At 33.8% G+C, this 22947-nt stretch overlaps 1 protein-coding gene across 6 annotated transcripts in view; it reads left to right on the top strand.

The window, feature by feature from the left end:
• sick (sickie) overlaps positions 1–22947 on the top strand; it is a 677587-nt gene that overhangs the window by 13728 nt on the left and 640912 nt on the right. For all 6 annotated transcript variants that reach the window (XM_072530832.1, XM_072530834.1, XM_072530833.1 and 3 more), the window contains exon 2: positions 13241–13712. In XM_072530832.1, coding sequence (XP_072386933.1) covers positions 13629–13712 — 84 coding nt within the window. In that variant the 5' untranslated portion in view covers positions 13241–13628. The remainder of the gene's footprint in view (positions 1–13240; positions 13713–22947) is intronic.

The following is a 22947-nucleotide window of genomic DNA, read 5'->3' as shown; positions in this document are numbered from 1 at the left end:
AACGAAAAAGGGGCTTCATGATCTTTCAACTTAACGTCTACATAATCGTCGTCCTCTGGATCTGCAAAGACTGGATCAGAAGAGAAAAAGAAGGCTGAAAACTAAACCGGAAAACTACAGCTGCAGCCCAACGTGCAGTCACTGGTGAAAAGAAAAAGCTGTAAAGAAAGTGACAATGGCTAAAAAAGCCGTATCAAAGATGTAATAAAAAGAAAATTCAAAAGAAATTGGAACCTAAAACTGTGTTATCTCTTGTAAATATTAAAGTTTAAACACCAAATAAAATAGAGAAATCCAAAAAGGTAGTCCTACGAAAAAAGCGAAGACACCTACGATAAAAAATTTTAAAGCTGTCAAAAAGTATTGTATAAACTATAAATGTATAGTTCATCCCAAACCCTTCTTTCAGTGCGTCACAGTTGATCGAATTCTCTCTAACGCATTAAGCTAGAAGTGACAGAAAAAAACGTGAGCCTGTGATTATTATACATAGAACTTAGAAAATTATATATCGTTCACGGGTATTTGCATATTAAAGCGGATTCTACTTACGGATATATAATTGGTTGGAGTTTATAATACGCTAAATAGATATCCAATCAATGATGCGCATAAATATAATTTGACGCAGATGGTCTCGATAGTGACAGTACTTTGACAATGTCAACTGATAAAATGATAATTGTCATTTCAGGATAGTATTTTCAGACATTTTACAGTGAAAATTTAATTTTGTATTTATTGTCATAAAAATATTTTAATATGGCGAGATATACCGAGAATGAACAAAGACTAATATTAAAATTATTAAATTATTTTCAATTAGAAAAAGAGGCTGGGACAACTTTATTATCAGTTTCTGTCGTTCGTGAAATAAGTTTTAAATTATTCTAAAAAATATTTATATTAGTAGTTTAAATACTATACATTTTAGCCATAGTGTTTGTAATAAATACATAAATAAATCTTAGCTAATTAAGCACTTTCCTTGGAATGTATAGAATAGAAATTATGACAAACTGCCGTTCCAATATATTGCGCAATAAAAATTTGAATTCCACATTTTTACTCCACATTTTCAAAAAATAACCGTTTCACATTTAGCCGATTACGATCCTTCAACTGTCAGATTTAACTAAAATGTCATGCAATAATTTTCGACATTCTTAAAATCCTATGTGACGTCAAAATTAGTGACGCACTGAAAGAAGGGTTTGGGACAGACTGTATACCAATTGTATATTGAGTAGACGATTTATTGTAATAGATTTTTTTTGCTTGATGTATTTATATCACTAGTGATTTTATTCCTTGTGTTCATTGTGTATTTACATGCAAGAACATGTGTTTTCCTACATCAGGTATCATCTATATATAGTACAAATCTCTGTGCACCACTGCAAGAGCCGTATCGAAACCAGCAAGTCCATAAAGCACCAAGTCGCTTTGCTTACATTGTCTGTAAGTTATTAGCGATAACTAATAACATCTAGCGCGCATTATGAAGTGTTTGTTTCTTATTATAATATCTATATTTAACTACACACGCTCCGTTTTGGTGCGCTTTCTGATTCATCGGGCTTTTGAACTGACCACTTAATACCCCGACTTGAAACTGCTTTCATGCATCGTTCGTCCGATCTATTTCGGGACAGTTTTAAAGTTTCCGTCTTCACAAGAAAGCGCCATGTGCAATGAATTATCTAAATGGATATTTGAAGAATAAAATAGCCTTTTAACGGCCAATGCCAATCGCGCAAGTTAGGAACACAAACAGTAATTGACTGTTATTGGATTTTATGGCAATATTATTTCTCTAACGAAATTAAAACTGATCAGAACAGCTCCGTCTAATATCGAGAATTATGTGAAATATTATGTTTTTGTTTTTCTTAATTATTCTGGAACTTTATTTGATCAGCTAGTTTTATTGCGAAATTTCTTTTCTGGGGTTCATATTCTTAAGATGACCTTCGTATGTAACCGTACAAAATTGGATTGCAAATTTCAAGAAAGAGGTGAAGACCGACGTTGAAGGCCAGTTTTTGTGTTCATCTTCTTCTTCCTCTTTACAAGCAATTCTGCGTGTTCATTGGCGGATTAATACCTCTTTACTCCATCTTTTGCGCGGTCGTCCTATACTTCTTCTGTCGATTGGTGACTTATCTCTTGCTATTTTGACGACACAGGTCTCCTTCATTCTGCTTAAGTGGTTATTCTATTCTTTTTTTCTATTTTGCATCCATTCATTTATACACTGTATGTTACATTTTCTTCTAATGTCTTCACTTCTCTTTCGATCTCTTAACGTATTTCCCGTAATTCTTTTCAGTACTCTCATCTCTGCCGTTTCCAGTAGCTTTTGCGTTGTGGCTGTGTCGTTTCTTGTTTTTGAGGCATATGTCATTATTGGTCTTACACTGGCTTTATAAATTCTTGACTTCATCTCAGTGTTAATGTGTCTGTTTCGCTATATAGTTTTAGTAAGGCAGCCTGCCAGTCTATTTGCTTTTTGTATTTGATCTCTCACTTCTTTGTCCAGGTCTCCATAGCTAGACAGTGTAATTTCCAGTATTTTATTTTATTTTTTCATTTTGTTTTACATTTTTCGTTCACTTCCGTACAAAACCATGGAGTTTTTCGCCTTGGGAACGATTTATTTTTTATTTATATTTCTATCATCAAGAACTTCCTTGGCCGAACCTAAGATATTAGGGCTTAATTTTTGCCTAGCTTTCTTTGACTCTATCCTTTTATGTTATATATGTGTTTCTGCTTTTTTCGGTTATTCTTTTTTGGAATAGGTATCTTGTGGAGTCATCCTGCAAGCTTTCGGTTTTTATCTTTGTGGTGTATTCTAGTATTTTGTTATCACATATATTGTGTATTCGGTCGGATTTTGCACAATACCAATTTATAATCCCTTCCTATTTCTGCTTCCTCTGATAAATAAATATGAAAAGGACGTGGCACCCAGGATCATTGCAGGAAACAGGGCATATTACTTATTAATTATCGCACTTAAATTAAAAATACTCTCAATACCAGCATGAAATAAGAGTGTACAAGACAATAATTCGTCCCACAATAACGTATGGAAGCGAGACATGGACTCTGAACCAGCGGGAAACGACAAAATTACTGGTACTGGAAAGAAAGATACTGCGAACTATCTATGGGCCTTGCAGAGAAGAGACAACAGGAGAATGGAGAACAAGACACAATGATGAACTCCTGACAGTAAATGGAGATGAAAATATAGTACGCTACATTAAAGCAAACCGAATAAGATGGGCCCGGCCGTCTACGTACTAAGATCGAGTGACGAAAGACTCCTGAACGCCACATTCTGGGAAAACCCGATGGCAGAAGGTCGGTTGGTCGCCCAAGAAAGAGATGGAAGGACGCAGTAGCCAGTTATCTACGCAAAGTGGGAATACGGCAATGGGAAATAGCTGCTCAGGACCGACAACAATGGAGGAAAATAGTAAACGCGGCCAAGACTCACATAGAGTTGTAGAGCCAAATGATGATGATGATTCCTATTTCTGCTGATGTTAGTGCTCTTACATCCAAGATTTGAGAGGGCTGTAACTCTCTATTCGACAGAATATAATCTATCATAGATCTTTGTCCTCTAATGTTTTCAAAAGTGTATTTGTATTGTTCTTTGTGAGGGAAAAATAAATTATTAATACGTATTTCGTTATAATGCGTATAATTCTTTGTTTGCATATTTCCAAGAAAGTCTTTACCAATGTTTTTGAAAGCCAACCAAGCATTATTTTCAATTTGGGTCATTTTCCGGTTAAATATTTATCTTTACGAAGAATAGACAAATAAAAAGGTAACACTGCCAGAGCTTCTCAAAACAGATTGAACACGACTTCTACGGAACACAAAAAGAAAGGTGGAGAGTGATCAGAGGACAAAGAAAAGAGATGAACGAACTAATAAAAACGAAATACATTAAGAAGGAAACATGGGTAGACTACTTTTGATTTCTATTTGCTAAAGGTTACGATCATGAACCAGCAACACCAAAGGTGACGACAAACGAGAAAATACATATTGAGGAAAAAGAGGTAAAGGAAGCATTAAAGAAAATAAAAAATAGAAACTTAGCAGTAGAGGACAGAATGCCGGACGAACTCTTAAAGTACGGAGGAACAGATCTGACCAAACAACTATTAAAACCAATCCAAAAAATAATAGAACAAAACAGAATTCCTCAAGAATGGAGATCAAGCATCCTAATACCTCTCTTCAAAAAGATAGACAAATCGGACCCGGAAAATTACAGAGAAGCTAATAAACACAAAACTAAAATTAACAACCAAAATGATACCAAATAAACTGAATGAAATTATAACACTAGCAGAAGAACAACAAGTTTTTAGGTCGGGAAGATCATGCACCGACGCTATATTTATAATGAGGCAAGTGCAAAAGAAATCATTTGAAAACAACAAACCGGCTTATCTATGTTTCGTGGACAATCCAAAGGCATTTGACTGGGTCAAATTAAAAGACGTTATCCACTTACTGTACGCAAGAGACTCTAGGAATAATCAAAACGATCGAAAATATCTACCAAAACAACACAATAAAAGTAAAAGTAGAAGAATAACTAACCGACCCTATTGAAGATGGCAATGGGATAAGATAGGGAGATTCCCTGAGTCCTCTATTGGATTATGGAACTGATTATGGATGAAATAATAAAAAATGTAAGAACTAAAAAAGGATACCAAATGGGAGAAAAACAACTTAAAATAATCTGCTATGCAGACGACGCAATGCTACTTTTTCAAAGTGAAGATGATTTACAACGTATGCTGCACCAATTTAATATAACCGCCAGAAAAGTTAATGTTGATTTCCCCAAAAAAGACAAAATGCGAGGATACAACATCAAATTCACTAAGATGTAAATTGGAGCTGGAAGATCATAGAACAAGTGATGGAGTTTAAATATCTAGGTATCACATTATCTAGCTACGGAAAGCTCGAAACTGAAGTGGAAGATTAAGTGAATAGAGCAAACAGAGCCGCAGTCTGCCTGAATGAAGTAATATAGAGAAATAAAAATATCGGGAAAGAAGTGAAAGGCAGAATTTACTAAAGAGTGTCAAGACTAGTAATGACATACACGGCAGAAACAAGACCTGATACAGAGAGGACAAAAGGGATGATAGAAACAGCATAGATGAAAACACTTGAAAAATTGATGGCAAGACATTATGACACTAAGACAGAGCTAAAGGTACAGATATACGACGTAGATGCAAGGTGGAGAACATCAAGAACTGGGTAAGAAATAGAAGAGTAGAATAGAATGATCATATAAGCTGAAGGACAACAAATAGAATAGTAAAGACGGGAAGAGACGATTTCCCAATAGGAAGACGATCAGTAGGAAGACTACGAAAACGATGGAACGACAACTTACTGGAGGCACGTTGAAAAACAGACAGAGTCATGTCTATATAGAAAGAAAAAGAAGGAGAAGAAAAAGCTGCCGGCTCTGTAGACCATCAAAAACACCGGCCTTTAATTTTTCAAATGAGACCCATATACACAAAAAGCAGGGATACTTTGTATATTCACGATGCTATCTAAAGAGGAAACAGATCATTTTAAAGCCGACAAAAATGATCGATTGGTGCAATGGTGCAACTCTCTTTATGTCTTCTAGTTTTTATTCAAACGTATTGAATGGTCTACCGTTGTAGAATCGCACTTTCTCTTCATCGAAAATAGAATACCCTAGCTCCCTTTTTAAGTAAACTTTGTACTAAATAATTTAACTCTTGCTGATTAAATCACATATATCGGATAAGGGTAGTATCAGCCAACAGGAGAGCAATAGTGCTATCTACGATCGATGCTATATTGTGCGATACAGAAAAAAAACGTGGTAAAAACTTCTTCTTCTTCAAGTGCCATCTTCGTTCCGAAGGTTGGCGATCATCAGGGCTATACGTATTTTCGAAACTGCTGACCGAAACAATTCGTTGCTGCTACAGCTATACCATTCCCGTAGATTCTTTAGCCAGGAGTTTCGTCTTCTTCCTAATTACCTTTTTCCTGCTATTTTCCCTTGCATAATTATTCGAAGCAGTTCATATCTTTCGCCTCTTGTAATGTGTCCCAAGTATTGCAGTTTTCGTTTTTTGATCGTAAATATGACTTCCTTTTCTTTATTCATTCTTCTCAAGACCTCGACATTTGTGACTCTCCCGGTCCATGATATTCTCAGGATTCTGCGATACATCCACAGTTCAAATGCCTCTAATTTTTTGGTATCAATCTTTTTCAACGTCCATGACTCCATTCCGTAGAACAGCACAGAAAGTACGTAACATCTCATCAGGCGAAGTTTCATTTCAAGGCTCAAATCTCTTCCGCAGAACACTCTCTTCATTTTAGTGAATATGGATCTGGCTTTTTCTATTCTTATTTTGATTTCTGCTGAGCTATCGTTGTCTTCATTTATAAAAGTGCCTAAATATTTGTATTTGCTAACTCGATCGATAATTTCATTGTGTAAATATAAATTTTGGACATTTTGTGTTGATTTCGATATTACCATAAATTTAGTTTTCTTTATGTTCAAAGATAGTCCATATTCTTCGCTGCAGTCTGCTATCTTATTCACCAATGTCTGTAGCTCTTCAAGTGTTTCTGCGATCAGAACGGTGTCGTCGGCAAATCTCAGATTGTTTAATCTAACACCATTTATTTTAATACCTACGGATTGCTCAGAGAGTGTTCTATTCATTACGTCTTCGGAATAGAGATTAAACAGGGTTGGTGACAGTATACACCCTTGTCTCACACCTCGCTTTATTTCAATTTCTTCAGTGGTATTATTCTCTACTCTCACTACTGCTTTCTGATTGTAGTACATATTTGCTATTAGTCGGATGTCTCGTTTATCTAAATTCTTTTCTGTCAGGAGTCTGATTAGGTGCCGCACTTTATCAAAGGCCTTGTTGTCATCTATGAAACACATGAATACATCTTGATTTATTTATGTCAAGACATCTTTGAGACATAACGTTCAGTGCAAACAACGCCTCTCTTGTTCCAAGTCCATTTCGGAATCCAAACTGGGTATTATTGATGTCCATTTCCAGTTTTCTGTGTACTCTAGAGTGTATAATTTTCAGAAATATTTTCAGTACATGGCTCATCAGACTAATTGTACGGTAATCACTGCATTGTTTGGCATTTATCTTTTTTGGTATAGTAACAAAGGTGGATAAAAGCCATTCTTGTGGTATTTTTCCTGATGTATAAATGCTATTGAAAAGTTTAACTAAAATGTGAATCGAGTCTTTTTCTATTAGTTTAAGGATTTCCGTTGGTATTTCATCTGGACCTGGGGCTTTACCATTTTTCATTCTTTTTAGTGCGTACATTACTTCTTCTTCCGTTATTTCTGGACCTTCGTCTCCTTGTATGTTAGTTAGCTCAGATTGTTGTCTATCATCTGCAAAGAGTTCTTCAATATAGTTTTTCCATGTCTTCAACTGTTCTTCTAGTTCTGTTATTATGTTTCCGTTGACATTATACAGGGTATTTGGCTGCTTACGTTTTTGTGTACCTGCAAGTTCTTTCACTTTTTTATGTACATTAAAAATATCATGTTTTGCCTACAATTGCTCTATTTCTTCACATTTTCTTTTATAAAAATCTTCTTTTGCTATTCTGATTTCTATTTTGATTTCTTTCTGTATTTGTTTATACCTTTGTTCGTTTTTTCCTTTCATTATTCTTCGATTGTCCATGAGAAGAAGGATCTTATCAGTCATCCACCTTGGCTTTATTTTTGGTTTTTCTTTAGTCAGAATTTTCTTCACAGGACCTGTTATCGCCATTTTTACGTTTTGCCATTTTTTATCTATGTTGTTCGTTGGCTGAGATGTTTCTTTTTCATGAAGTATTTTGAAATTATTATTAATACATTTTTGCAGTTTCTCCTTTACCTCCAGGTTACATAAATGACTAACGTCTATCTGATTTGCTCTTCTTTTCTGCTCCAATCTTTTTAGTTTAATACTCATTTGCGCTATTAGAGGGTTATGGTCTGAAAAGACATCTGCGCCTGGGTAAGCTTTAACGGATTTTAAGGAGTTTCTGTATCGTTCGTTTATCAGTAATAAATCAATGTGATTTCGAATTATTCTCTCGCCATTTTCCTGGGGTGATTTCCACGTATAAAGTCTTCTCTTTGGTAAGTTGAAGAATGTATTAGATGCAATCATGTTATTCTTGTGGCAGAATAAAAAACTAGTAAAAACTAATTACAGTTAATAGAATTTTTTAAATTTTTTCCCAGTAAATCAATTGGGTAGTCGATCTAACCATCAACCGTCCTAGACGGAGTATATTTTTAACTGCTTTGAATTAAATACTGTACTATTTTACTGTTAACAATTTATATTAAAATAAATGTGACAAATAAGGAAAAAACCTAGCCATTCCATCAAATAATTCAAGACTTTTAAACGGCAAATAAATGACGGTTGCATTTAGTCTACGTCTATTTACGGCATAGACCTATTTACGATATGGTTCTGGTAATTAGACCATTAGTGTTCCAAAAATACTACACAACGAGAGGAGAACTACTTCTGCTCAACTGTTTATTTTCGAATGTGACACTCTTCCTACAAAAATCCGTGACTAATTCTACGGGATTCGCTCGTAAATTACCAAATAAGCGTAAAAAATACGGGGGACGGAGAAGTTTTAAACACTTTACGATGATTTATAAGTATAAGCAGTCGAAAGCTCTTCCAAATAAATGAGTTCAGGAGTGATTAGTTGAAAAAATGACATGTTTGGGTAGTAAAACATGTTTCATAAGTAATTTTGACAAGGCGAGTGGCTGATTTTATAAATAAACGTATTTAGAAAAAACTTTACTACAAGTTAATGTGGTAAAACGGTCAACGATGATATTAAATGAGCAGAAATCAAAACTATATGAGATTCCTAAAGAAATTATAATTGTCTGTATTTTTGCTTCTATAATATCGAGTTTCCATAATCTTTCTTCCTCTGCTATAATATGTCTAATAGTTTTTTTTGTCAATTGCCAAATAAACTTTTGATATTGAGTCATGTAGTAGTTAACGAATCGCTTTAACCCTTTAACGGCGAAATTTGCTTTCTTGAACTTTACCATAAAAAAGTATTTATTAGACGACTATAAGTTGGTCTTTAACAGAAATAAAAAGATAATTTTAAAAAAAGTTGTGTATTTTGGGAAAAACGACCGTTACCTTAACGTAACGCTAGCGTAATGTGACATACAAAATTATTTAGTGTGGAAAATTTCGTTACATTCGATACGTAAGCCTACATCACACTTTCGGCATTTTGTTATTACACTGGATGAACACCCTTCACCGGCACATCTTCTTCTTTTCCTTTCTTCATTTGGCACAAGCAAGTGATTGTGACCATTGTACCTCAAATCATCTGATACCCTGTTCAGACTTATAAGATCCTGTTTTATAAGATCCATAAAAGTTCTGAGTTTCCATAGCTTGTCTGATTGGTCAGGTTTTGTATTATCTGCACAATGTAAATATTTTATTATTTGTCGAAATCTATCCCTTCGCATAGCGTGAAATACCATTTGATTGCTCATATCATCGTTGGAATCCCAATAAAAATCTCTACCGGGTAATTCAGCATAGCCGGATAAAATGAGAATAGCTTGGCAACATTTCATTTCATCGCATGTTATGTTTGGATTTGTTTCATTTAAAAATATCTATTAGATTGGTCAACAAGAAACAGTACAATTTGGTCATCTATAAATTTTTCCTACATTTCAGCAGTAGACAAGTACAAATCTGAGAATCGATTTGATAGTTTAGGAAATTCTCTTGGAGATGGAATAAGGTCTCCGTCAATCCAACTTATTTGCGTTTTTCCTGGTCGCTCTGATAACTTTTGTGTTACACTACTAGCAACAGCTTCGACCTGATAATTCTCCTCTTCGTCGTGAATTCTAACTTCAACATGAGCAGAGAGTTGGTGTCTGTTGAGATTATCAATCATTCCGCCATCATCCTCTTCACCAGAGTCTTCATCCGTGAGGACATTTGAGTCTGGAGGTTCTATAAAAATCTCTCTAACGTCGATATCATCATCATAAGCCATATTTAGTGCCTCTTCAAGAGTGAAACCGCACCTAGAATAAAAATAACTATTCTTATTATTTTGCTCCCGCAATCGGCTAGCGTTACGATAACGTAACGGTAAAAAATCGTCTACAAAACGACAAAACCATGCCAGTTAACTACATGTTTGTTATTCAGTTATAATGTTCAAACATTTGTTTAGTATTATTGGCTTCTAGAATGACCTCTACCACAAAAATATAAATCTATCAGTACTTACTCTAAATGAAAGTCCATTTACTGATCACTCATAACCCAACATCAAATTTAACACTCATTAACAAAAAAAAAAATAAAAGCGAAATCAACCAATTCTGTCACGCCACAGATTGTTTGACCATCTGACAGTTGTCTAACATAACCTACAAACGGATTTCAGGCTACAGTTGGGACAGAGCCATATAAATAGAGTTGGGTGCGGCGGTTACATAAACGTAATACTAGCCGTTGATGGGTTAAGTTTAAATATTGTATTATTTCTCTTGAAATATGACCTTATTTGAGTCCAAATTAGTTTAATAGAATTAAGTTTGCAATGATAAGGTGGTAGTAGTAACATGTAAACTTCACATTCTTTTGCTGCTTTAACTATTGTTCAAAAATTGTAGAGAATGTAATTTTTATAAACATAAAAACTTATCCACTTAAGAGCTTATTTTTCCAATTACTGTTAAGAAATGCTTTATTTAACCTTCATCGGACGGGCCTCAAAATATTACACAAAAGACGGGACGGGGTCTGAACGGACCTCATTGTACTGTCTCTGATTTTGCGTATTCTAGACATAAAAAATTGTTACATTTTACACATATTTTACTAGTTTTTCTGTATTTGCCTCTACAACACACATGGCACCGCACCTTGTATTTTTTGTTTGTTCTACTCTGGGCTCAGTAATATTCAAAAGTTCTGGGAATACATCTGCCACATGACGTTTTTTATTACTTTATATGTTCCGTCTCTTTATAGAATCTTTATAAAGAGTTTAAAACGGTCTCTTTATAGAGATCGAAACGTCACTAAATTAAACATTCGAATATATTTTGTGGCTTATTCCCTACATTCTCCTAAAAATACAGAATGCCATAAGCAAAAACCTACAATTGATGGATTCGACCGTTACTTGATGGAAATTCATTTTATGTAACAATAAAACACTGAAAACTTTGTTTTCGAAACTACCACAAAATTTATTATAAAATCTTATCACTACAGCTGTTTCGGCAGAGTGCCTTTCTCAAGTGATCTATTTTTGGTATGCATTTACACTTTATATGTCTTTAACGAAACCACTTTATAGTCTTTAACCAATGTGAGACAAACAGTTCTCCCCTTCTTAAACCTATTTGGTTGAGGCTAAGACTATAATGTGTAAATGCATACCAAAAATAGATAACATGAGAAAGGTACTCTGTCGAAACAGCTGTAGTGATAAGATTTTATAATAAATTTTGTGGAAGTTTCGAAAACAAAGTTTTCAGTGTTTTATTGTTACAAAAAGCTATAAAAAAACAAATAAATTTGCAGAAAGCTTATTGATGTTACTCGGCTGTCGCGGAAGTTACGCTAAAACGTCTATTGACGTGACCTGATCAGGTTCTAATTTTGTTAAGATTCTCTTAAACCAGCGCTCAAATACTTCAGAAGTCATTTCTTCATGATAATCTCCTGTTTTTCTTAACTCATATTGAAGCAAACCATCATCAAGGAACCTTGTATGACTTCCTATATGGATAATGATTAAACGTCGTCCCTTTCCTGATGGAGCTTTTAATCCTGTAAAGCAGCCTTCTATAAATGCTTCGCATTTACCTTTGACATTTAAATCTTGCCAATCAATACAGCTTATGGATACTTTTGTTAAACTGCTCCAAATATCGACCGCTTGGCTAATATTTCATGCAATTTTTCTGCATCATGCAATTCAATTCCTTCATATCGTATCACTACCTTCTCTTCTGACGTTACCATTTTGCTGTCTTCTCTTGGAACAACTCGGTTGTTCGTCCATTATATTTTAATAATCGCAGAATATAATTAAAAATTTACTATAAAACGACAAACTCCAATAACACTATGATTGACACCACAAACTTCAACCGAAAAAAATATAATCACAAAGGGCAACAAAAGCACTCACGCCAGCACCGTCTATGTAAATGAACGTTTCTTGCTTCGGCAGGTGCGGTGGTATTACTGCTACGATGCTTTACAAATTCCCAAGTTGCCAAGTTTTAGAAACGGAATGGGAATGAAATGTAACATATCAATTTTTATTTTATAAACTTAAATATGTAACAAAACTGAACATGTAAATAAAATTTATTTCAGTACATTTTTGTGCTCAATTTTTACTATTGACTCATTATTTTGGAATTTTTATGTCGGTAATAATCGCTGCGTCGAAGAATTCAGGTTTGTATAACCATAACTGCTACTTGTTAACAAGAATTGGCTACACTTTACGGCATCTTGTGGTTACGTCTGCTATAAAGAAGCACAAACAAATGTACTAATTATACATTCTATGATTTCTGATGAGAAAATGCAAATTAAACGGGTAGTTTTCGGGGGCCGCTGAGTACATTTAAATTTAAGGACATTCGGCCTTTAAATGATGAAATCACTCTTCCAAATAGTGGAATTTTACTATACGTTTAAAGATCCTTTAAACATTTTGGGCATTAACTCCACCCTCTCTGGTTATTAAACTAAAATCATTAGATACAGTTTTTAGTTGTTAATGATAATAATAATACCTTTATAAAAACTTTAAACATTTTAAAACGTTCTTTTTTTTATTTAGATTTAATGCAATTCCGTTATCTGTGATGGCAATAACGAATTGATTCACGAACCATTGGTTCAAGTCTGGACAAGATATTCCTAAATTAATAAAATGGCCGGTTTTCTGTCTTTTATAAATTATAAGTGCCTACAACTAAACATACTCTAATTTATTATGATCAAATAAAAAAGTACAGTAATTTATTCTGGAAATAGACCACACTGTAACATCAAATATTTATTTACAGTTTCAACGAAAACTTAAAAACTCCGTGTCTTGGTGTTGAACATTCCCGATTTTCAGCCGCCATGCACAAAAGTTCTGAAAACTCCGCTCTAAGCTCGAACTCTCCTAAAACTTGATTCGGTTTAATTTCTCGCAATGGTAACTCTTACGCAGTGAAGTGCCAAGTGCTAGACAATGCTCAATAAATGGACGGAAGCTAATTTGCGGATTATGGAGGGATAACAGCGGGATTTGCCAAGGCACCGTCGACGGGACTTTCTCTTGAAAGATAAAAACGAAAATGGAAAACCACGGGGTGTTAAATAGAGAAATTGTTAAACGTTAGTGGGTGCCATAATGTGACATAAGTAGTTTTTTATTGTTTGTTTAACTGAGACTACGTTATCAGCATGTTTCCTGGGTGTATTAAAACGCCTAGGTCTGCCCAAGGATCTACAGATGATATCACTAAGCAGACTAAAAGCATTGTACAGGTAAGTTCATATTTCTGTACATTTACATAGTATTATATATTATTCATCTAATGTGTAGTAAAGTGTTGTTCAAATAATTAAAACCAATGTTTTCTAAACTTGTTAATACATCAGCAATAACTGTAAGCACTGCTGATTTTCTTGTTTGTGGAGGTTCTTGATTTATCTGTTGTCTAATTTCTTGTTTCTAATTTGATCTTGTTTTGTTGTTTAAATGTGATCGTTCGAGCAATATTCGTACTCCTATGACTTTTATTTTGGTTTCCTGTTTTTCTGTAATGTCCATGATTTATTCGTATCTATAATAGATGGTGCTAATCGTGCTAAGGTTGGTCACTTAAAAGATTCCATCCTGATATTTGGAAATATTCACTTCATTTTGTAAAAATGTTAAAACACATGTCTGTCATATATCAATCTTCTCCCTGTCAGTATCACAAACCTTTAATTTAAAGTGGATAATTTAAAGGGAATAGACCATGTATGGCATATCATTGGACAGATATTTCTCGGGAGAATTTGGAAAGTTATCTGTTTTTTTGTCATATCAACTCTATTCTTCTATTTTTAATTCCTGCCTCTTGGTTACATTCTAGTTTTTTATCATCAAACATGTAAATGTAGAGCACTGATGATGGAATAGTTATTCCGAAAACATTCTTTGATGTAACTCGATAGAGTTTTTATATTAATATACATTTTATAAAGGATTCTTTCATTAAAAATTTTTAGAAACAAAAGCTTCCACTAGTAAATATAATAATAAACCAGTTTCCTAATAAATTTATTTATATAGTTAGTAGAAAAATTATTTGGCTCCTTTAAGTATAATATTGTCGCAAGTTTACTAATATTTGGCAAAGATACAGAACGGATGCTGCGAAGGTTCAAAAATACACTAAGTATTTATTTATTTTTTTTTAATTTTAGATGGGAATTGTTTCGGATACAAATCTAGTCGTTGAACAGAAACGTCTCTTTTCAACCGTGTGAAGTTTGAAAATAAATAAAGTTAACCTAGTTCTTGTGACAGATAAGCTCTTCGTGCTTTATATTTACGAAAATACTTCAGAAAGATGTGGAAAACGAACTGTTGCTATAAATAGTCTGGCAGTTTTTCATAATAAGAGACCACAAGAACTAAAATTTACAAAACAAAACTTTTCAGCAGCCACTTAATCAGAATGTTGTTAGAATATGTTTGTCTTGTCATCTCAATTTTTTTTATTAGTATCTTCTGCAAAAATAGGTGATTATTTGATCGCTTCATGGCAAACCGCATTCCTATTCAAGCAGATTTTTATACAGTTCCATCGTGGTCACTGTAGAAACGTTGTTAGCGACAGGAATATTACAGGACGCTGTTTAATTAAGGTTGCGGTTGCATAGGTTTGGCGGTGATGTGTGTGTTCGGATAGAGAATTAATTCCAGGGAGTAAACCGATGGAATTATGAAGATGGGAAGTTTTTTTAAGTTGGGAGTGATGGGATGGCTTAATTAAATTCTGTGGCCTACGTGTCAAATAGTATATATATATATATATATATATATATATATATATATATATATATATATATATATATATATATGCTTTCTGTAGTTTTCCGGGTTTGATTCCGCTTTGAATAATTTTGGTTTTGATAAAAACCATTATTTTATTTAATACTGGTATCCAGTATTAAAATCCACAAACGCCCTTCCCGCCAAACACGGAGATAGAAAAGCTACTATAAACAACGACACGCCCCCTCAAGCCGAAACCAGTGGAGGGGAGGCGAGTGGGAATTATAAATATTGCCTCCGTAGTACAACGCGTCGTCAGTTTCTGCTTACAAGGGAAGCATCAACATCTCCAGAAGATGCCAACCCCTAGTGTTGGCGAAACGTCGAGAACAAATCTCAACAGAAGACAACGGCCCAACAGCCCGAATAAACAGTTTAATAAGTTAGACGATGGCCGTGAAAGCCTAACGCAATTTATCAGCTTTAATAAGATTGAGATTGGCCACGCTTGTTATCCTGCTCATCTTGCACAAATCAAAATATACAATTCAGACTTATGCGAAACTTGTCAAGAACAAGGAGATCCTAACCACATATTTTTTGAGTGTTCCAAATATCTTTAGAATACAGGAATTTAAACAACTTGCAAACTCTGCAAATATTTCCTCCATATCAAATAAATAACCTATTGGCTACTGATAATAAAAAAGTCTATGAGTGTCTGATTAAATTTATACATAATGCAAATGTGTGTCTGTAGTCAATCTTAGACAAAGAACAGGAGTGGCTGATGCAGTAGAGAGAGTAGCAACACTAAAATGGAACTGGGCAGGTCACGTGGCTCGAATGACAGACAATAGATGGACAAAGCGGATACTGGAATGGAGACCAAGAGATGATGCCTACCGAAGTAGAGGTCGTCCACCAACACGCTGGACTGACGACCTAAAACGTTGTCATAGGAATTGGATGCAAGAGGCACAAGATCGAAATAGATGGAAAATTATGAGTTAGATCTATGTCCAGCAGTGGATAAGCGAAGATTGAATGATGATGATGATGATGAGTCAATCTTAGCTAAGCTCGTTAACCTTTGTTTTAACACAATTGTTATTTCTTTCCGTGACCTATTGCTATTAATGTCTTAAACAAATGTCCTGATGGGTCCCTGGACGAGAAGTGAGTATCCCTGTTTTCCTGATATTTGTTTTTTCTTGTCATTGTCTCTTTTTGTTTGATTCAGTTATAGGGATTTTATGAGGTTTTTTTTTTACTCGAATAGATACACTTTTTGCACTAGCAATTATTAGTATAGATAGGTATACACTTTTTTATTTTCTTAGTATTAATTATATTAGAATATTAATATTAGCAATTTTTCATTTATTATTTCTCAACACTAAAATTGACTAAATAGGTAAGTTCTAAAGCCCAAAAAAAAACAAATGCTTATTGAAAAATTGTCTTACAGACAAGACTTTTCCAGTTAAGGGTTAAATACTTTAACAATTAAATATTTGTACATAAAGAAGCTTTCTGAAAATGTGTATATATTTGGAGGGTATAATCATAGAACGAAAATTTATTTCAATATCTAGTACAGGTATTAGGAATAAATGGAATATTGAAAAAGGGTCTGAGAAGAAAGAACCATATAAAGTAGATTCTAAAAAAATTAAACTGAAACAAAACATTCAAAAAATTTCGTCGAAATTTTTACAACCGTTAGGATAATCTCTCCAACAGACATTTCTCCACGCCAGTCGATCATATCGTTCCTTTAATGGGTGTTTACATAAGGTCACTGCTTTTTTATGACCCACGGCATACAAAGAAGTTAGTGTACCGCAGTATATATACTCGACACTCTTTTATGGAGTCTTTGGAAAGGTTCGTAAAATTTTTATCGCTCTAATTCGGTTCCGTAAACAATTAGTCGCGTTACGAGTGGAAGGGAAGCTGTGAAAAGTTATTTCTAGGATGGTTGTTAACAAAGAGGTCATTCCCTTTTGGGCTTTTATGGCCGAGGAAATTTATTTAGTGTTATATTGATATAATGATGTAATTCGAGTTAATTGTGGACACTTTATTTATTGTGTCGTAGTAATGTCCGGTTCGTAAACTTTTAAAGATCGTCAAGTACAAGATCTTTTCATCTGTGCTTTTTCGATTTTTTATTGTAAACGAAATCATGACGCAATATATAGATATTAAAAGTACAATACAATTTGCCTATAAAAATGTCGATATCGCCTGTCATCCTTTTCTTTTACTTTATCCCTATGAGTGGACGGTTTTCCTAATTACATTTCTCCATAAGTTTTATCTTGGGTTATACTAGTATCAATCTCTTTTACCGACATGCCCTGAGGTATCCAAATCCAACCAGATATTCTAAAATATATTAAGATAGGATGTCTGAGAATGACCCAGCTAGAAAAACGCTCCTTGATAGACCCATTGGTCAAAGAAGAAGAGGAGAGGAAGATGCAGAAAAAGGTTCCTTAGTTGGAAGACGCCAGAACTCATGGCTGAAAGGCCTAAAGAGATGGTCTGACCGCTCATCCACAAAAATCTTTCGTGCAGCAGTTTCCAAAGCTACAATTGCCATTTGGATCGCCAACCTTCGAAAAGAAGACGAAGCAATAACAAGAAGATATCAATTATATCAAGTATCATCACTATATCAAATAACCAAATAAAATATATCCGATGACATATCATTATATTTATAATGTAACAGGAGAACTAATCTAATGTCCTGTATGCACTGGATTAACTGTGCAAACGAACCAAAACATAATATTAAATGATAAATATCCAAAAGAGATTAAAAAAAAATTAATTCGTTAATACATTCCGATGAAACATGCTTAATATGAGCTACTTGCACAAAAATTATTATTTAAAATTAAATATGTAATATAAAAATCATGTGAAAACTATTTTAATGGGAATAAGCCACAATTGCAGCTTGTTCCCAATAAAATAGTAATTACTTTAAAACGCTACCAGAAAAGAGCTTCAGAACAATAACTATCATGATATAATTATAAATACATGGGCAACAAAAAAATGTCTTCAACCAGTCTCTCGCACTTACGGCGAAGAGTACTCACAATCTTTGAGCTGGACACGAATCGGCTAAACGTTTACTTTCTGTGCAGCCAATTCCTGGATACACGGTTGAGTCCATATTCAACTCAAGGAAAACTCGATTGCCAATTATGGCAAAACATTAGATAGGCTGGGACTACATAGATTAACGTAGATTTCTCTCTCTCTCTCTCTCTCTCTCCGATGGCGCTACAGCTCAAATCGAGCCTTGGCCTCCTCCAAACTATGCCCCCAACCTTGTCGGGCCCGCGCCGATCTTCTCTAGGTTCTCACATCTAGCAAATTTTGTGCGTCCGCTGCCACTTCATCCTCCCACCTATTCCGTGGCTTTTCTTTTGATCTTGCGCCCTGATTTTTACTATCTAGGGCTCTTTTTGAAAATATTTCAGTCTTCATTTTTACTACATGACCACCCCATCGAAGCCTCTAAAGTTACACGAATTCTGAGATCGGTCTCTCTTTGAACAATAGGTAAAGTTTGTGGTAGTATCTGGGTGATTCGGATTTAATTAGGATTAAACCGAAAACCGGCTTTGTAATAACGGTGAACCATAATTAAATGAGAAAATAGGAATGTAAAAATAGGCGAAATCATAAAAAGATAAGGAATTATAAAAAGGTATCAACAAAAAATAGCTTACCCTATATCAGGGGTCTGGAGACACAACAACGTCAACTACATATCTAAACTTCTCAGTGATAAATGAAATTAAATCAAAATATATTCCTTTTTATAAAAAGGGTATTTAAACGGAGGACACCGTTACTTGGTGTATTCCGAACAGCCTCTGGGAACATGTTGAGCAAAACGTGACGAAAGTGAAATTAAAAAAACAAACGAGACAGCGCTTCTTTTAAGAGATTTTATCTTCTATATTTGCAAACAAAATTCACATACAATTTTAGTCACAACAGCGGTAACTTCTAGTCGAAGGTTTAACAGTTGTTTTGTACAGAGGGTAAAATGCTGAATATTTAGGTTAAGATTACTGTGGGAGTTATTTTATTGGCACGGCCTAAAAATAATCAATAAACGAAAAGACTGATATGTTTTTGTACACACTTATGACACTAAAAATAATTTCTTGGAAACTTTTACAGAATTTAAAAATGTGTAAAGGTGTTTTAAAAGTGGCATTATTTATTTCTTTCAGACGGTCAAATAATAATTTAATTATCCTTATCACCGAAACTTAGTAAATATTCTGTCCCAGTTATAGATTTATGATATAAGTTTTTCTAAATTTCTTTGCTATTTCGTCTGCCTTGTTCATTTGTGATATTTTTGACGTGACAACGTCTTAAATTAGGTTGTGGCTCGGAGTCATTTAAGAAAAAGTGTAACGCCCGCTCACGTCTGTTACAGTGAGTCACCGAACGAGAGAGAGGCCCGCCGGACCGGCGAATGCCTTGCGTCTCTCTCCCACTCAAACATGATCGGTCCGCTGCGCGCGGCACTAGAGAATTAGGCGCGTTGAATCGCTAAAGTTGGATTGTAAACATTCTTTATAGTTTAAACTTCAATGAAAATTATTAACTGTGTCTAAAGACATATATGATATGAGGTATTTTACCCAAGAGTATTAAGTATAATGAATATACATAAAAACATAATTTTGTTTTCTTAGGATTTAACATTTTGTCAGCACATTATCTCAAATTCACACTTAAATCAATATGTTTTTACTATTAGGTCTGTTGAATGTTTGTTCTTTACACAAAATTTAGTCTATACTTCATATTTATTAAAGGCGGTAAAATATACATTACAATTCAGTTGTTTATAAACCACTTTCAAAGCATAAAGAACCTTTTAAGCTTTGTTTATATTATTTTGTGTATATTAGTTGAGTTAATTGGAGTAGCCCACTTTGATACAAAAATACAGTCAATTTATGGATATTTCAAGGTGACAATCTAAAAAAAGCTGATTTCCTCCATGCATTTTATTAGAAACACTTGAAATTTAAAAAAAATTTAAAAATCGTAAGATGTAAGACCTTAATCGTGAGATCGTGAGATTTGTCTTCAATTCGTGAGATCTCACGATAAATCGTGAGGAGTGGCATCACTGAGTGCTTAGATTCGTCATTTACAACAACTACAACAATAAAGGTAAATAATTGTACACTAATATTTCATTATCGTAAACTATGATTGATTGATTAATTGTTAGATTGACACAAAAGTTGAGAAACTGAGTTTATAGGTTATGTCATACTATTGACAAATGTTGATAGTGTTAAGTAAATTATTAGTTTAAGTCACTTTGCAATCAATCGTAATTCAGTCGATTGAGAAGAAACAGCGCGTATTGCTAGTCAAACATTTAAAATAACAAATTATAACTTCTAACCTGTCAAAACAGGGCGACCAAACAAACGAACTAAACCGACCAATCACCACGCGCGGAGTTAGAATTTAACTGTGTTTAGCAAGAATTTCAAATTCCAATTTTAGTAAATGTTTTAATTTTCAACTTTACCATTTACATTTACAAATTTTAATTAATTTCAAATTTATTTAGCAAAAATTTGAACCTTCGATCTGAATAAGTGTTTTGATTTTCAAATTGATTCTTTAAAATTAAAAATATTAAAATATATATAATCAGAAGTGAACGTCACATAACATTATCTGTACTTATTATTATTGACGTGACAACGTCTTAAATTAGGTTGTGGCTCGGAGTCACTCATGAAAAAGTGTAACGCCCGCTCACGTCTGTTACGATGAGTCACCGAACGAGAGAGAGGCCTGCCGGACCGGCGAATGCCTTGCGTCTCTCTCCCACTCAAACATGATCGGTCCGCTGGTGCGATGCTATTTCTCCTATCATCGTCCTATCCTCAACAAAATCACTCAAATAGAAATTAGTTAAGTTTAAGTTTACATGTACAATGTTTTAGTAAACAAAATATATTTCTATAGTTAAAATTTATGCAATTCTTATTTTCATTCAATTCCTTGTTCCTATTGTGCAATTTAATAATATTCATATCAATAAATATTCTACCGAGAAAAAGACGTTGTCACGTAAAATCTTCGCCCGTAAAACCGACTTTACAGGCAACCGATTTTTTATTTTATTTTTGTTACGATTAGAATAATCAAGATCAGGCTACGCCGTATTTTCATCATTATCATACACCTTTGGAAAAATTCTAAAACCTTTGCAATATTGTTAGACAATGAAAGTTATTAAAAATGCCCGGTATAGAGAATATTCCATTGTTTGTCTGTTAAAAAAATATTTGGGAAATAATTAAAAAGGTAGAATTTGGTTTGTTTTAAAATGGTTTCTGTAAGGCCAATGAGTATTTAGAGAAATAAAAAATTATAATTTGTTTGGTAAGTTCCAAACAAATTTTAATTTAAGTAAGTCTAAAAAAATTTATTTAAAAATTCCTTTATAAAAGGTATATATATATTAAAACACCATATGGAGCTACATCGCAGAACGTTTTAGGAATTAATATTCCATCATCAGTGCTATCCTAAAAGTATAACCACTTTTAAGAAAAACAAATTTTGACCAAGGGTAATACAAAAATGTAGTTAATACTTAATGGATGTACATGTTTTGAGCCACTAAATACTTTGGTTAACGCCTTTAAATGTTGTTAAATTAAATTTTAGTTACATTATTTGATTTTATATAGTAGGATGTTTAACTTACAACAGGAATAGATAACATAGCAACGTAAGACTCCACTGGAGGTTGCTAGTCCTGAGACAAAGTGTCTACGAAGACTTGTTGATAGCAACTGATTGAAATGACAATAGTGACATGTTAGGACGGAAGTCGGAACAAAGCAGTCAATGTAACTTGAGGTATTTGTCTAAATATGACAGCAGCCATCAATATTTAAAATTGAATATATTAAAATTATAACAATAATAACAGTAGCATTGTATTGATGGTTGCTACTGTTATTATTGTTATAATTTGAATTATTTAATTTATTTTTTAATATATTTAATTTTTAAGTTAATTTGTTCTAAAAAGAACTGAATTTCTTGAGGTTTTTCTTATATATACATCACACTTGAATTTTCTTACATTTTCCTTTTAATAAATTTCAAACGGAATTTTCAATATACACAAACAAAATTCTCGACATTCGCATCATTTTCCTCAATAGCAATAAGAAAAATCGCTTTCACTTTTCATTTCGTTTCTTTAATAAAATCCCTCGTGCAGGCCTCAGACCGCGACTCGGCTCTTAGCTATTTCTGTATAAACTTCAATGATCCTTTCGTCTGTAATATCAACGCATCAGAGCCCAATTTTCCGCCTATCTGGCCTAATGACTCGGAAACTAACCAGCAATATCTATACCCGCCCCCACACCCTCATAAACCGCCCCGAACCCTCAATGTTATCATCCCGTTCCTTCTGTATCTGTAGCTGTGGCTGCAAGTCTGCAACATTCAAGGCCGTAACAAACTGTTTCTAGAAAGGAGTGTAATATATTATTGTCCACAACCATTAATAAATGTAGTAATTTTAAAAGGCTTTTAATAATCGAAAGTTATTGTGAAATACTTGTTGTCGCGAGCTATACGTAGTTGTTTTGATAAGTTTGAATTTAATTGATATTTCAAGGTATA

The sequence above is a fragment of the Diabrotica undecimpunctata genome, chromosome 4, assembly GCF_040954645.1.
Source record: "Diabrotica undecimpunctata isolate CICGRU chromosome 4, icDiaUnde3, whole genome shotgun sequence".
NCBI lineage: Eukaryota > Metazoa > Arthropoda > Insecta > Coleoptera > Chrysomelidae > Diabrotica > Diabrotica undecimpunctata.
The sequence above is the reverse complement of the archived record's forward strand: the minus strand, read 5'-3'. Positions and strand labels throughout refer to the sequence as shown.